The sequence below is a fragment of the Coregonus clupeaformis genome, chromosome 8, assembly GCF_020615455.1.
Source record: "Coregonus clupeaformis isolate EN_2021a chromosome 8, ASM2061545v1, whole genome shotgun sequence".
NCBI classification, from domain to species: Eukaryota; Metazoa; Chordata; class Actinopteri; order Salmoniformes; family Salmonidae; genus Coregonus; species Coregonus clupeaformis.
The window spans coordinates 19,597,381-19,615,004 of record NC_059199.1 but is presented as its reverse complement, the minus strand read 5'-3'; the positions used below and the strand labels follow the sequence as shown (position 1 = coordinate 19,615,004).

Here is a 17,624-nt window from a genome sequence, read left to right as displayed (position 1 = left end):
TTCATGCAAGAACATCACAGATCAAAACTTTAGGCATAAACGATTGCTGTGGGAAATCACGCAAAAACTTTATAAATTCTAAATCTCTGTCGGTGCCTGTTGAACTTTTAATGATTTCTTATGGCTATATGCAGGTTACAGGTTGACTAAATCTATAAAAAGCATAAAACATGCCATTATCTGATAGACAGACATCTAGTTATTTACAAAGCTGTGACACTGGAAGGGTCAGTGTTTTGCTAAGATAATTACTCAACCCTATCAATTGGGAGTTGTACATGAACTTGTCTGAACTCATTCGGGCCATGCTTACGATGTAGCATATTAGCGGCTAATGTAGAGGAACAAGTCTGGTTTAACCCTCAGGTTACAACTTAAGCAGCTGTTAGGATTTCCCATAGGCAAACATGTTACACTTAGCCACCATGCTAATGCTTGCTGGTTATGCGCAGTTGTATACCGGATATTTCAGCCTGCGAGTGAAATAACATTTCATCGGGAGCCAGCAGACTGTGCAAGACTTTCCTCTAGTGGCCTATAGTCTCAAGTAGACTCATACTCTTAGTCGGCCTCATTTATCAACATGCAGAGAAAATTCAGATATTTGTTCCTATGAAAATCATATGCATAACCCATATGAGATTACTTGTAGACCTTGGAAACATCAACATATTTAGTAGTCATTTCACCATATTTAGTAGTCCTCAAGACAGGAGTTTACAGTGGACAGTTCCCCACAGCATACAAATGTGTTTCTTTAGAAGAGGAATTGTTGGAGGTATGGCTCAAATATTGCCATATGGTGGTTAAATACGCTACCAGTATAATTATATACTATGCAAATGTTACATTTGAGACCTGGAAATCTATATAAAAAAAACGACAATACAATTATTGTGGCTGTGTTCTCTGCAAGACATATGATCAATTCTCATTTGAACTCTGATCACCAACTGTAACTTTGCTGTTTGAGGCAGAGACAATTTCACAGAGTTTACCTGATAACAATGAGTTATTACATGAGACTGACAAGCAAAACACCAGCTGTGCAATATGGAGGGAGAATGCGATCATACATGGATGAGACATACTTTCTGTCAGAAAGTAACCTCATCAATACTATAATAACGTAATATTAAAGCTGATCTACCCCCCCACCCCCCCCAAAAAAAATACTATAATAGCATATATGTTAATATGTATCATTATTGTCCAAAATAATACATCTGTAGACCTTTAATGTTGGCTTATTTGGTCAATGTTTTTAACAATCAAACTAGCGTAGTCAATATCTATGATGATGCCTTCAAGTGTTAACCGGCGATAGCCAAAACCCGCATTGCTGATGTTTTGCAGGTGTCGGAGGTGTAACTGTAACTGTAGCTGTCAAATCGGTGAGCAGCTTCTCTTGATCATTGTTACGAAGCCACAGCCATCCTACTTGCGTTAGAAGTTCAGAACGAGAAAGTAGTATATAGAAATAATGACGCTCAAATTGAAAATCATTCAAACGAAATAATTTCTATCAACCTATTCGAGGTCTGGATTACATCTCACATTCCAGTGTTCGAGCTTGTAAACCAGGCTGCATGGAATTTCTCGTAATGCGACTCTAATGGCAATGTCCGCTTTAGGTATAATGCCATGTGCCGCTTGTGGATTTCACAGCTCTAACGTAGTTCCACCTCCGACACAGCCCCCCAAAAAACGCTATGCGGTTGTCGGCTAAAGCGGAACTGATTGAATATAGTCAATCAATACACATATATCTAGTTGTACTTCTGCAACAAAGATTTGTTTAGGGACTTGAGTAATTGTAAATTATGTGGAATAAAAAACAAATCTGAGCAACGAAAACTTTTGTAAATGCCCAAATATTTGTGAAACTGCTTATATGGACGATATAAACTAAATAAAAACATAAATGTGTACTGCTAATGATTGTTTAAGAGTTCTGGGTTCGGGGTCACAAGGGTTCTGGGTCATACAATATCGTTATTAAAGGTTTGTGCTGCTGCCACTTTTCCCTATATCTACAAAGCAGATGGGAGTGATCACTATTCATAGCTAGGTGGCCCAGCAGCAGGACAAACAAAACACTAAAACGCTTGTGCTGATAAGGCAATGTACATTGTGGAAAAGGAAAAGAGTTGGCTGAGAGTTTCCTTTTGCAAGACTTTGCAAACTGGAACTCCCAATTTCTAACACGTGTAGACCCAGAACTGAATCCCTCAGGTGACCAAATTTCGTGAGATTTTAGTTCTGGGTTAACCAAGATTACCTGTGCGTATAAAAGTAAACAGAACAGTACTGGGGGACATGACTGATTAAAAACGGTATACAAACACAAGAGGTGCTTAATAGGAATACATAGTTGATAATGCTGCTTGAGTTCCCTCTCCCTCTCTTGGCCCCTTGTCCCTCCTTTCCCCCACAAAAATGTCAACTTTTATAATGGAAGACATAAGATGCAGGGGCTGAAGCCCAGACTATCTCATAAGCTCAAGTCGATGATGATATGCTCGAAGATCTGCGTATTGCCCTTGAAGCTGGAGGAGAAAATGAAGTCCCGGCGGTCGGTGGATACCACGGTAAAGGAGCGTGGTGCCATGATGTACACCTCTTTGAAGCGCTCAAAGACTTTCTTATCAGCGTCCCACAGGTAGATCTGTGAGAAGGTATAGTCGCTGCCCAGGGCCAGATAGTGGCGCTCTTTGAAGGAGAACGGCTGGAGAATCATAGCACCTCGCGAGGGCAGGGCTTGGATCTCCATAAACTGTTTGCCGCTCCAGCGGAGTACCTTAGAGTCACCTATATAGCGTGTCATGGCCAGGTAGAGGTCCTCCTTGACCCGGAAGGCCTTGACGGCCACCACATCCTCCATGTTGGGGATCTCGCCCTGCAGGGCAAACGTCTGGGCATTCCTGCTCCACTGGTAGATTACAGGCACCTGGGAGCGGCTGGCCAAGATGAGGTGGGACTTGCCATCCAGATCCACAAACTCAGCATCAGTGTCACGGAACCACTCATGCAGGGACTGATAGGAGTAGAAGCCCTTGTCGTTCCACTTGTAGAGAGTGGAGAGCCCTGCCTTTGAGCTGTCGGCAATCACAAAGAACCACTCGCCAGCAATCTGGAAGGCTTCAATGTCGTTGGGCTTGGAGATCTTGGATACCTCAATATCCTGAAACTTGCTGAACCTGCTCTGGTCTTCATCAAACTTGTATATGTGAGAACCACCAAAGAGCTGGGCCACTATGACAAAGACCTGGTTCTGGATGACGACCGACTTGCACCCAACGATTGACTGGCCTGAGATTTGAGACACAGAACAGATACATTTAGAAATTCAAATGATAGTTTTCTGGCTTTAAAATACTGGAAATATATTAATTAAGGAGAAGGAAGAGAAACAGCACTAGACATAAACCACAAAATGATTGATGATAATACTCACCACTATTTAAGCAGTGATTTTGTCACTTGACATTAAGGGCAGCATTTTCCTCTTGCCAACACACACGTTATCAGTAAACACACTGTAACGTTTAAAAAAACTGGAAATATGATACTGGAGCTCGCAAATGCTTTGTGTGTACAGTGTCAGCATGAATCTGCATGTATACTAACACTCTGGTTAAATGTATCATCCTTCCCATGGAAAAAATAAGTTAAAACATAAATTGTGCTGCATTTTATAATTTCACTCATCCAGTCTATTTGAAATTTTACTGTGTACTTGCCCACAACAAGTGTGTTTGAGAGAGGAAAATGTCATCTTCAGTGACGTAAGATGTCATGTTACCAAATACCTGTGATGTTGTCATAAGTCCTGAAGTTCATCTCAATGTGGTCCCACTGTAAAACCATACAACTCTCTGTGTTTGGTGCAGCGATGGCCACATAGACGTCATTTTTATAAGAGAATGTGTCCACAGACAGAGACTCTGACGGCACCGACTGATGGTGGATAAAATCTGTGGAGAGTGGGCAATCTTAGCATTAGTATGATTTGTAATAAACAATTTTTGTGTAGTGTAAACTAATCTTCAACTAAAGTTTCACGTAATTGGTCAGCTGCTCGATTAAGTTCTGGTTCTATACGTGTTAAGAGAAGAGATGAAGAGATGCTAGTATGAGGAGTGGAATCGGAACGAGGAGCTCCATCCTCTGACTTTGCAGGTTACGGGCTGAAAATCCCCTCCCCTTCCGAAATATGAAAGGTGCTAACACCTGCAAAATTGTGATTTGTCCAAATAACCAGTGACAAAAAAAAAAACACCGGAACAATTGCTGCTCGTTATCCTATGCATCCCATTCCTTTCCGACAGATTCTACGGTCCCAGTTATGTTTATGTAGATCTGTCCACGAGAGATTAAGTGTAAACAACAACAGTAATTGTGAGAGGTTGGGGACGCAGGGGTGCAATCTATACAAAAACCACAAGTGGTCTTGTTTCAGTTGCTCCAAAAGGGAAAGCCAGGAGAGCTAAAGAAAGCACCAAATAGGCTCTTTCCATGAAACATAAAAGTGTATTGAAATGAATTAGGAACTGTGCACACTTTGGAAGGTGTGGCCATTTGGAGACACCAGTTAGACCTATCACTCAAACCTTTTAAGTAGTATGCTGTATCAATCCCAAATGTTTCATTAATATTCTCGTTATGTTACTGAATGTATAATAATGATCCAAGATCATCCAAGATGTCATAGCAGTGCGGTCGTGTTTTCTGTAGTGTCCTTATGTAAATAGCCTGTTTTTTTCGTATATATTTCTCAATCTCACTTTCCATCCTTTAACAAAATATACTTTCCTGCAACCCGCCTCACCCAATGTGGAATGGATTCTGTTGTTTCTTCATACATTTTTATCCAGAACCTCTGGCTGAAACTAGCCAGCTAGCCAGCTAACTAGCTACTTGCTATTAGCCACCGTTAGCGGTCTTCACCATTGTCCGTGGCCGTGGCCTGCACTACCTTACCAGCCAGATCTAGCCTGGACAATTGTCGGCCAGTCTGCACAGTCTGCACATCGTGCTATCGAGCCAGAGCATATCAGATTTTCTGCCGGAACCACTGAATCACTGGACCTTAACACCGGATCATCGCTTGCCAGCTAACTAGCTACTTGCTATTAGTCACCGTTAGCGGTCTTCACCATTGTCCGTGGCCGTGGCCTGCACTACCTACCAGCCAGCCAGCTCTAGCCAGTCTGCACTGTCTGCACAGTGTGTTATCGACCCTGAACATATCGGTTTTTCTGCTGGAATCACTGAACCTTTAACACCGGATTCATCGCTACTAACTAGCTGCAACCAAATGGACGTTTGTGGTTGGCTAATCAGCCCTGAGTTAGCCTTGAGCCAGGCCCATCTCCCGGCTATCTACCTCTCTGTCAACCGGACGGGACCTCCTAGTGTTGACACGGAGCCCCGCCGATCCAACACGACTGGTCTGCCGAGGTAATCGTCTGATGTGGTTACAACAGGCTTCCCGTTACGACGTCGACCACGAAGATCCATCTGCTAGCCCCGGCCCGCTAGCACACGCTAGCCGTGGCCTCTTGCTCACTAGTGCTATAGCAGCCCCCGAACTACCTCCGAACTATCCTATTGCTGTTCACCGGACCTTATGATAACTCAGCTATACAGCTGATGCCTGCTGGACTGTTCCTTTTTACGATACCGCATCCTGTTTATGTTTAGCCTCAGCCCAAACTTTGTTGCCATTACCAGCTGTTGTCTTAGCTCTCTCAAATTACACCTGTGATTGCTTTATGCCTCTCTCCCATGTCAATATACCTTGCTTATTGCTGTTTCGGTTATTTCTTATTGTACTATTTCACTGTAGATCCCCCAGCCCAGCTCAACCTGCCTTAGATAGCTCCTTTGTCCCAACCCCCATACACACGGAGACCGACTCAATCGGTGCCTCCAGTGATGCTATCTCTTTCATCGTTACCCAACGCTTAGGTTTACCTCCACTGTACTCATATCCTTCCATATCCTTTTCTGTACATAATGCCCTGAATCTATTCTACAACGCCTGGAAACCTGACCCTTTTTTTCTCTGTACCCAACACACTAGAAGACCAGTACTTAAAGCCTTTAGCCATATCCTTATCCTACTCCTCCTCTGTTCCTCTGGTGATGTAGAGGTTAACCCAGGCCCTGTAGCCCCCAGTATCACTCCTACTCCCCAGGCGTTATCATTTGTTGACTTCTGTAATCGTAAAAGCCTTGGTTTCTTGCACGTTAACATCCGAAGCCTCCTCCCTAAGTTTGAGTTATTCACTGCGTTAGCACACTCCGCCAACCCTGATGTTCTAGTAGTGGTGAATCCTGGCTTAGGAAGGCCACCAAAAATTCAGAAATGTCTATCCCCAACTACAACATTTTCCGTCTCAATAGAACTGCCAAAGGGGGTGGGGTTGCAATCTACTGTAGAGATAGCCTGCAGAGCTCTATCGTACTATCCAGGTCTGTGCCCAAACATTTTGAGCTTCTACTTCTAAAAATCCACCTTTCCAGAAATAAGTCTCTCACTGTTGCCGCTTGCTACAAACCCTCCTCAGCCCCGAGCTGTGCCCTTGACACCATATGTGAACTGATTGCCCCCCATCTATCCTCAGAGTTCGTACTGCTTGGTGACCTAAAGTGGGATATACTTAACTCCCCGGCCAACCTACAATCTAAACTAGATGCCCTCAATCTCACACAAATTATCAACGAACCTACCAGGTACAACCCTAAATCTGTAAACATGGGCACCCTCATAGATATCATCCTGACAAATTTACCCTCTAAATACACCTCTGCTGTCTTCAACCAGGATCTCAGCGATCACTGCCTTATTGCCTGCATCCGTAATGGGTCCGCGATCAAACGACCACCCCTCATGACTGTCAAACGCTCCCTAAAACACTTTAGCGAGCAGGCCTTTCTAATTGACCTGGCCCGGGTATCCTGGATGGATATTGACCTCATTCCGTCAGTAGAGGATGCCTGGTTGTTCTTTAAAAGTGCTTTTCTCACAATCTTAAATAAGCATGCCCCATTCAAAAAATGCAGAACTAAGAACAGATATAGCCCCTGGTTCTCCTCAGACTTGACTGCCCTTGACCAGCACAAAAACATCCTCCGGCGTACTGCATTAGCATCGAACAGCCCCCACGATATGCAACTTTTTAGGGAAGTCAGGAACCAATATACACAATCAGTTAGGAAAGCAAAGGCTAGCTTTTTCAAACAGAAATTTGCATCCTGTAGCACTAACTCCAAAAAGTTTTGGGACACTGTCAAGTCCATGGAAAATAAGAGCACCTCCTCCCAACTGCCCACTGCACTGAGGCTAGGAAACACTGTCACCACCAATAAATCTACAATAATCGAGAATTTCAACAAGCATTTTGCTACAGCTGGCCATGCTTTTCACCTGGCTACTACTACCCCAGCCACCAGCTCTGCACCCTCCGCTGCAACTTGCCCTGCAACTACTTCTCAGTGTGTCAAATCGTAGGGCCTGTTGTCTGGACCTCTGGCCGTCTCTATGGGGGTGCCACAGGGTTCAATTCTCGGGCCGACTCTATTCTCTGTGTATATCAATGATGTTGCTCTTGCTGCTGGTGACGCTCGGATCCACCTCTATGCGGACGACACCATTTTGTATACATCTGGCCCTTCATTGGACACTGTGTTAACAAACCTCCAAACAAACTTCAACGCCATACAACACTCCTTCCGTAGCCTCCAACTGCTCTTAAACACTAGTAAAACTAAATGCATGCTCTTCAACCGAACGCTGCTTGCACCCGCCCACCCGACTAGAATCACTACTCTCGGCGGGTCTGACCTAGAGTATGTGGACAACTACAAATACCTAGGTGTCTGGTTAGACTGTAAACTCTCCTTCCAGACTCACATTAAGCATCTCCAATCAAAAGTTAGATCTAGAATCGGCTTCCTATTTCGCAACAAAGCCTCCTTCACTCATGCTGCCAAACATGCCCTCGTAAAACTGACTATCCTACCGATCCTTGACTTCGGCGATGTCATTTACAAAATAGCCTCCAACACTCTACTCAGCAAATTGGATGTAGTCTATCACAGTGCCATCCGTTTTGTCACCAAAGCCCCATATACTACCCACCATTGTGACCTGTACGCTCTTGTTGGCTGGCCCTCACTACATATTCGTCGCCAAACCCACTGGCTCCAGGTCATCTATAAATCACTGCTAGGCAAATCCCAGTCTTATCTTAGCTCACTGGTCACCATAGCAACACCCACCCGGGCAAATCCCCGTCTTATCTTAGCTCACTGGTCACCATAGCAACACCCACCCGTAGTATGCGCTCCAGCAGGTAAATCTCACTGGTCATCCCCAAAGCCAACACCTCCTTTGGCCGCCATTCCTTCCAGTTCTCTGCTGCCAATGACTGGAACGAACTGCAAAAATCTCTGAAGCTGGAGACTCTTATCTCCCTCAATAACTTTAAGCTTCAATTGTCAGAGCAGCTTACGATCACTGCACCTGTACACAGCCTTTCTGAAATTAGCCCACCCAACTACCTCATCCCCATATTGTTATTTATTTTGCTAATTTGCACCCCAGTATCTCTATTTGCACATCATCTTTTGCACATCTATCATTCCAGTGTTAATACGAAATTGTAACTATTTTGCACTATGTCCTATTTATTGCCTTACCTCCATAACTTACTACATTCGCACACACTGTATATATATTTTCTGTTGTATTTTTGACTTTATGTTTTGTTTACCCCATATGTAACTCTGTGTAGTTGTTTTTATCGCACTGCTTTGCTTTATCTTGGCCAGGTCGCAGTTGTAAATGAGAACTTGTTCTCAACTGGCTTACCTGGTTAAATAAAGGTGAAATAAAATGTATCCCGAGTAGTTCCAAATTCTGTTATTGCCAAATACTTTCGAAAAGTACAGTAAAAGTTGCCTGGCTACCTATCCACATCACTCCGGACAAACGCCACGCCATGCCCATGATAAGTCTCGATTTATCTCCCTCCCAGACGACTTCTGGAATGCAAACACATTCTGACTGTTCTGATTGGTCCCAGAAACCGATGGGTTGGGCCAGAGCCGGCATACACGATGACGTTATCAACTTTGATACTCTGATTGGTTTGTTTTGTACAACGCCCCTCATTTTGAAGTCACATGAACGACTTCTAGGATGGCAGATACAGACAATGTACTGTCTGTAGCGATTGATAGAGCAGCTAAATTAAATTCAAGATAAGTCATCAGGCAACAATAAAAGTAAATTGCACATAAAATCAACACTGTAATGTTTGAATTCAGTCTTGTCAGATGAACTTTTGTTATCACTGTTGTTTTGTGAATTTCCTCATAACCTCCAAAGTGTTTCCTTTCAACAGCTACCATGGTTATGTCTAATATGCTTCTCATAGTTTATGGCAACTCTTATATATTGTATATATATATGAGTTTATGTTAAGTAGGCCTTATGATGGAGGGCTCCCTCACCAGTGGAGATGCATTCATTGTGCAGGCTGGCCATGTCGTTCAGCCGCTTGTCCTTCATGTCCTTGGGTCCGGCACAAATTACATCGGAAACCGTGGCATTGGTGCTCTTCAGCCACATCATCAGCCACTTGGCACGGCAGTCACACTCAAAGGCATTTCCTCGCAGGTCCCTTTGCAAGGGCAGACAACCAGATATCAGTCACAGCATAGCCAACACTAAATCAGCAGTTTACAGATTTTCTAAACTCCAATTCTGTCTATGAATCCTATCAGTCACCACAGCACTGAAACCACACTTATAAAAGTCACAAATTATAATCTATCTCTGTACTCATGCGTCTCGATCTAAGCGCAGCATTTGATACTATTGACCATCATATTCTTCTCAGACGACTAGAGACAAATGTCGGTCTTCGAGGTTGGGCACTCTCTTGGTTTCGCTCTTACCTGTCCGACAGACTCCAATTCGTGCAATTAGATGATGACTCCTCACCCTTAACTCGTTTCAAACTTGGCGTCACTAAAGGGTCTGTTATTGTTTTCATTGTATGATTGATTGATTTTATCATAGTGTCAAGCATCTTCCTGATGCCCAGCCCACATGGGCTTATAAGACACTGTATTTGCTGTATCCCCAAAAAATTATGATAATTACAGTGGGGAGAACAAGTATTTGATACACTGCCGATTTTGCAGGTTTTCCTACTTACAAAGCATGTAGAGGTCTGTAATTTTTATCATAGGTACACTTCAACTGTGAGAGACGGAATCTAAAACAAAAATCCAGAAAATCACATTATATGATTTTTAAGTAATTAATTTGCATTTTATTGCATGACATAAGTATTTGATCACCTACCAACCAGTAATAATTCCGGCTCTCACAGACCTGTTCGTTTTTCTTTAAGAAGCCCTCCTGTTCTCCACCTGTATTAACTGCACCTGTTTGAACTCGTTACCTGTATAAAAGACACCTATCCACACACTCAATCAAACAGACTCCAACCTCTCCACAATGGCCAAGACCAGAGAGCTGTGTAAGGACATCAGGGATAAAATTGTAGACCTGCACAAGGCTGGGATGGGCTACAGGACAATAGGCAAGCAGCTTGGTGAGAAGGCAACAACTGTTGGCGCAATTATTAGAAAATGGAAGAAGTTCAAGATGACGGTCAATCACCCTCGGTCTGGGGGCTCCATGCAAGATCTCACCTCGTGGGGCATCAATGATCATGAGGAAGGTGAGGGATCAGCCCAGAACTACACGGCAGGACCTGGTCAATGACCTGAAGAGAGCTGGGACCACAGTCTCAAAGAAAACCATTAGTAACACACTACGCCATCATGGATTAAAATCCTGCAGCGCACGCAAGGTCCCCCTGCTCAAGCCAGCGCATGTCCAGGCCCGTCTGAAGTTTGACAATGACCATCTGGTTGATCCAGAGGAGGAATGGGAGAAGGTCATGTGGTCTGATGAGACAAAAATAGAGCTTTTTGGTCTAAACTCCACTCGCCGTGTTTGGAGGAAGAAGAAGGATGAGTACAACCCCAAGAACACCATCCCAACCGTGAAGCATGGAGGTGGAAACATCATTCTTTGGGAATGCTTTTCTGCAAAGGGGACAGGACGACTGCACCGTATTGAGGGGAGGATGGATGGGGCCATGTTTCGCGAGATCTTGGCCAACAACCTCCTTCCCTCAGTAAGAGCATTGAAGATGGGTCGTGGCTGGGTCTTCCAGCATGACAACGACCCGAAACACACAGCCAGGGCAACTAAGGAGTGGCTCCGTAAGAAGCATCTCAAGGTCCTGGAGTGGCCTAGCCAGTCTCCAGACTTGAACCCAATAGAAAATCTTTGGAGGGAGCTGAAAGTCCGTATTGCCCAGCGACAGCCCCGAAACCTGAAGGATCTGGAGAAGATCTGTATGGAGGAGTGGGCCAAAATCCCTGCTGCAGTGTGTGCAAACCTGGTCAAGACCTACATGAAACGTATGATCTCTGTAATTGCAAACAAAGCTTTCTCTACCAAATATTAAGTTCAGCTTTTCTGATGTATCAAATTCTTATGTCATGCAATAAAATGCAAATTAATTACTTAAAAATCATACAATGTGACTTTCTTGTTGAAGTAGGAAAACCTGCAAAATCTGCAGTGTATCAAATACTTGTTCTCCCCACTGTATATATGCACATACATAAATACAGTGGCTTGCGAAGTATTCACCCCCCTTGGCATTTTTCCAATTTTGTTGCCTTACAACCTGGAAATAAAATTGATTTTTTGGGGGGTTTGTATCATTTGATTTACAGAACATGCCTACCACTTTGAAGATTCCCCCCAAAAAAATTTTTTTGTAGAGCCACCTTTCGCATCAAATACAGCTGCAAGTCTCTTTATAGAGACATACAGCTGCTGTATGTCTCTATAAGCTTGGCACATCTAGCCATTGGGATTTTTGCCCATTCTTCAAGGCAAAACTGCTCCAGCTCCTTCAAGTTGGATGGGTTCCGCTGGTGTACAGCAATCTTTAAGTCATACCACAGATTGGATTGAGGTCTGGGCTTTGACTAGGCCATTCCAAGACATTTAAATGTTTCCCATTAAACCACTTGAGTGTTGCTTTAGCAGTATGTTTAGGGTCATTGTCCTGCTGGAAGGTGAACCTCCGTCCCAGTCTCAAATCTCTGGAAGACTGAAACAGGTTTCCCTCAAGGATTTTCCTGTATTTAGCACCATCCATCATTCCTTCAATTCTGACCAGTTTCCCAGTCCCTGCCGATGAAAAACATCCCCACAGCATGATGCTGCCACCACCATGCTTCACTGTGCGGATGGTGTTCTCTGGGTGATGAGAGGTGTTGGATTTGCACCAGACATAGTGTTTTCCTTGATGGCCAAAAAGCTCAATTGTAGTCTCATCTGACCAGAGTACCTTCTTCCATATGTTTGGGGAGTCTCCCACATGCCTTTTGGCGAACACCAAACGTGTTTGCTTATTTTTTTCTTTAAGCAATGGATTTTTCTGGCCACTCTTCCGTAAAGCCCAGCTCTGTGGAGTGTATGGCTTAAAGTGGTCCTATGGACAGATACTCCAATCTCCGCTGTGGAGCTTTGCAGCTCCTTCAGGGTTATCTTTGGTCTCTTTGTTACCTCTCTGATTAATGCCCTCCTTGCCTGGTCCGTGAGTTTTGGTGGGCGGCCCTCTCTTGGCAGGTTTGTTGTGGCACCATATTCTTTCCATTTTTTTTATAATGGATTTAAATGGTGCTCCGTGGGATGTTCAAAGTTTCTGATATTTTTTAATAACCCAACCCTGATCTGTACTTCTCCACAACTTTGTCCCTGACCTGTTTGGAGAGCTCCTTGGTCTTCATGGTGCCGCTTGCTTGATGTTGCCCCTTGCTTAGTGGTGTTGCAGACTCTGGGGCCTTTCAGAACAGGTGTATATATACTGAGATGTGACACTTAGATTGCACACAGGTGGACTTTATTTAACTAATTATGTGACTTCTGAAGGTAATTGATTGCACCAGATCTTATTTAGGGGCTTCATAGCAAAGGGGGTGAATACATATGCACGCACGACTTTTCCGTTATTTTTATTTAGTAAGTAATTTTTTTCATTTCACTTCATTGACATGAAATCCAAATAAAAATCAATTTCAATTACAGGTTGTAATGCAACAAAATAGGAAAAACGCCAAGGGGGCTGAATACTTTTGCAAGGCGTGCATATGTATACATACAGTACCAGTCAAAAGTTTGGACACACCTACTCTTTCAAGGATTTTTCTTTATTTTTACTATTTTCTACATTGTAGAATAATAGTGAAGACATCAAAACCATGAAATAACACATATGGAATAATGTACTAACCAAAAAAGTGTCAAACGAATCAAAATATATTTTATATTTGAGATTCTTCAAATAGCCACCCTTTGCCTTGATGACAGCATTGAACACTCTTGGCATTCTCTCAACCAGCTTCACCTGGAATGCTTTTCCAACAGTCTTGAAGGAGTTCCCACATATGCTTAGCACTTGTTGGCTGCTTCTCCTTCACTCTGCCGTCCGACTCATCCCAATCCATCTCAATTGAGTTGAGGTAGGGGGATTGTGGAGGCCAGGTCATCTGATGCAGCACTCCATCACTCTCCTTCTTTGTAAAATAGCCCTTACACAGCCTGGAGGTGTGTTGGGTCATTGTCCTGTTGAAAATGATAGTCCCACTAAGCCCAAACCAGATGGGATGGCATATCACTGCAGAATGCTGTGGTAGCCATGCTGGTTAAGTGTGCCTTGAATTCTAAATAAATCACAGACAGTGTCACCAGCAAAGCACCCCCACACCATAACACCTCCTCCTCCATTCTTTAAGGTGGGAACTACACATGCGGAGATCATCCGTTCACCCACACCACATCTCACAAAGACACGGCGGTTGGAACCAAAAATCTCAAATTTGGACTCCAGACCAAAGGACAAATTTCCACCGGTCTAATGTCCATTGCTCGTGTTTCTTGGCCCAATCAGGTCTCTTCTTCTTATTGGTGTCCTTTAGTAGTGGTTTATTTGCACCAATTCGACCATGAAGGCCTGATTCACACAGTCTCCTCTGAACAGTTGATGTTGAGATGTGTCTGTGACTGGTACTCTGTGAAGCATTTACTTGGGCTGCAATTTCTGAGGATGGTAACTCTAATGAACGTATCCTCTGGAGCAGAGGTAACTCTGGCCCAGACGGCATCCCTAGGCGCATCCTCAGAGCATGCGCAGACCAGCTGGCTGGTGTGTTTACGGACATATTCAATCTCTCCCTATCCCAGTCTGCTGTCCCCACATGCTTCAAGATGGCCACCATTGTTCCTGTACCCAAGAGAGCAAAGGTAACTTTACTAAATGACTATCGCCCCATAGCACTCACCTCTGTCATCATGAAGATTCAAGGATCATATCAGCTCTACCTTACCTGTCACCCTAGACCCACTTCAATTATTTTTACCGCCCTAATAGATCCACAGATGATGCAATTGCCATCACACTGCACACTACCCTATCCCACCTGGACAACAGGAATACCCATGTTCATTGACTATATCTCAGCATTCAACACCATAGTACCCTCCAAGCTCATCATTAAGCTCAATGCCCTGGGTCTGACCCCCGCCCTGTGCAACTGGGTCCTGGACTTCCTGTCAGGCCACCCCCAGGTGGTGAAGGTAGGAAACAACACCTCCACTTCCCTGATCCTCATCACTGGGGCCCCACAAGGGTGCGTGCGCAGCCCCCTCCTGTACTCCCTGTTCACCCATGACTGTGTGGCCAAGCATGCCTCCAACTCAATCATCAAGTTTGCATACGACACAACAGTAGTAGGCTTGATTACCAACAATGACGAGACAGCCTACAGGGAGGAGGTGAGGGCTCTGGGAGTGTGGTGCCAGGAAAATAACCTCTCAATCTACATCAACAAAACAAAACAAAAGGAGATGATCGTGGACTTCAGGAAACAGCAGAGGGTGCACCACCCTATCCACATCGACGGGACCGCAGTGGAGAAGGTGGAAAGCTTCAAGTTCCAAGGCGTACACATCACTGACAAACTGAAATGATCCACCCACACAGACAGTGTGGTGAAGAAGGCGCAACAGAGCCTCTTCAACCTCAGGAGGCTGAAGAAATGTGGCTTGGCCCCTGAAACCCTCACAAACTTTTACACAATTGAGAGCATCCTGTCGGGCTGTATCACCGCCTGGTACGGCAACTGCACCGCCCGCAATCGCAGGGCTCTCCAGAGGGTGGTGCGGTCTGCCTAACGCATTACCGGGGGCAAACTACCCGCCCTCCAGGACACCTACAGCACCCGATGTCACAGGAAGGCCAAAAAGATCATCAAGGACATCAACCACCCGAGCCACTGCCTGTTCACCCCGCTATCATCCAGAAGGCAAGGTCAGTACATGTGCATCAAAGCTGGGACAGAGAGACTGAAAAACAGCTTCTATCTCAAGGCCATCAGACTGTTAAATAGCCATCACTAGCACATTAGAGGCTGCTGCTGCCTATAGAAATCACTGGCCACTTTAAGAAATGGAACACCAGTCACTTTAATAATGTTTACATATCTTGCATTACTCATCTCATATGTATATACTGTATTCTATAATATTCTATAATATTATACTGTATCTTAATCCATGCCGCTCTGTCATTTCTCGTCCATATATGTATATATTCTTAATTCCATTCCTTACTTAGATTTGTGTGTATTGGGTATATGTTGTGAAATTGTTAGATATTACTTTTTAGATATTACTGCACTGTCGGAGCTAGAAGCACAAGTATTTTGCTACACCCGCAATAACATCTGCTAAACACGTGTATGTGACAAATACCTTTTGATTTGATTTGATTTGGGTCTTCCATTCCTGTGGTGATCCTCATGAGAGCCAGTTTCATCATAGCGCTTGAGGGTTTTTGCGACTGCACTTGAAATTTTCCGTATTGACTGACCTTCTCTTTGCTTATTTGAGCTGTTCTTGCCATAATATGGACTTGGTCTTTTACCATATAGGGCTATCTTCTGTATACCCCCCTACCTTGTTACAACACAACTGATTGTCTCAAACGCATTAAGAAGGAAAGAAATTCCACAAATTAACTTTTAAGAAGGCACACCTGTTAATTGAAATGCATTCCAGGTGACTACCTCATGAAGCTGGTTGAGAGAATGATAAGAATGTGCAAAGCTGTCATCAAGGCAAAGGGTAGCTATTTTAAGAATCTTAAATATAAAATATATTTTGATTTGTTTAACTTGTTTTTGGTTACTACATGATTCCATATGTGCTACTTCATAGTGTTCATGTCTACACTATCATTCTACAATGTAAAAAATTGTTTAAAAAAACAACAACAAAAAACATGAATGAGTAGGTGTGTCCAAACATTTGACTGGTACTGCACGTACATACACACACATTTGCAATCCTACTGAAATGAAAACAATTGAAACACAAAAACCTTTCAGTTATACAACTGATCTTGTCACGTCTTCCAAGCTTTGGAAAGAAATTTGCAACCAGGGACACTCCTTTTCTAAATAGCCATTCAAGTTTTTCTTCATCACTACTCCAGAATAGTTCTGGTTTTTGTTGTTGCATTTTTTGAAACAAGGTTACTCTCAAATCATATAAAGTACAATAAAATAAAAGTTAATTTTCGATCTCCCCTAAATCGTAGACTTTACATAGCCGCTCTTCTTCTTTTATGGCATTGAACCTACCTACTTCAACTGCCAGAGGTAGTAAACCGGTTCTTAACGGGCACACAAGGATCTTGATTTCTTGTTAGGTGACAGGTGACATAGGGTTCTGAATCATAGGTGTTTTTGATCTGGTTATAAGTTCTGAGTTTTGGTTTTAGCCATATACAGTTGAAGTTGGAAGTTTACATACACCTTAGCCAAATACATTTAAACTCAGTTTTTCACAATTCCTGACATTTAATCCTAGTAAAAATTCCCTTTTTAGATCAGTTAGGATCACCACTTTATTTTAAGAATGTGAAATATCAGAATAATAGTAGAGAGAATTATTTATTTTAGCTTTTATTTCTTTCATCACATTCCCAGTGGGTCAGAAGTTTACATACACTTAATTAGTATTTGGTAGCATTGTCTTTAAATTGTTTAACTTGAGTCAAACATTTCGGGTAGCCTTCCACAAGCTTCCCACAATAAGCTGGGTGAATTTTGGCCCATTCCTCCTGACAGAGCTGGTGTAACTGAGTCAGGTTTGTAGGCCTCCTTGCTCGCACACCCTTTTTCAGTTCTGCCCACAACTTTTATATAGGATTGAAGTCAGGGCTTTGTGATGGCCACTCCAATACCTTGACTTTGTTGTCCTTAAGCCATTTTGCCACAACTTTGGAAGTATGCTTGGGGTCATTGTCCATTTGGAAGACCCATTTGCGACCAAGCTTTAACTTCCTGACTAATGTCTTGAGATGTTGTTTCAATATATCCACATACTTTTCCTTCCTCATGATGCCATCTATTTTGTGAAGTGCACCAGTCCCTCCTGCAGCAAAGCA

At 43.4% G+C, this 17,624-nt stretch overlaps 1 protein-coding gene across 1 annotated transcript in view; it reads right to left on the bottom strand.

The window, feature by feature from the left end:
- Positions 1–1,183: 1,183 nt before the first annotated feature.
- lgi2a (leucine-rich repeat LGI family, member 2a) overlaps positions 1,184–17,624 on the bottom strand; it is a 58,978-nt gene continuing 42,537 nt past the window's right edge. Inside the window, exons 6-8 of the mRNA XM_041882584.2 lie at positions 9,526–9,695; positions 3,813–3,977; positions 1,184–3,312 (exon numbers count right to left, since the gene is read on the bottom strand). Of these exons, the coding sequence (XP_041738518.1) occupies positions 2,495–3,312; positions 3,813–3,977; positions 9,526–9,695 (1,153 nt within the window). The 3' untranslated portion in view covers positions 1,184–2,494. The remainder of the gene's footprint in view (positions 3,313–3,812; positions 3,978–9,525; positions 9,696–17,624) is intronic.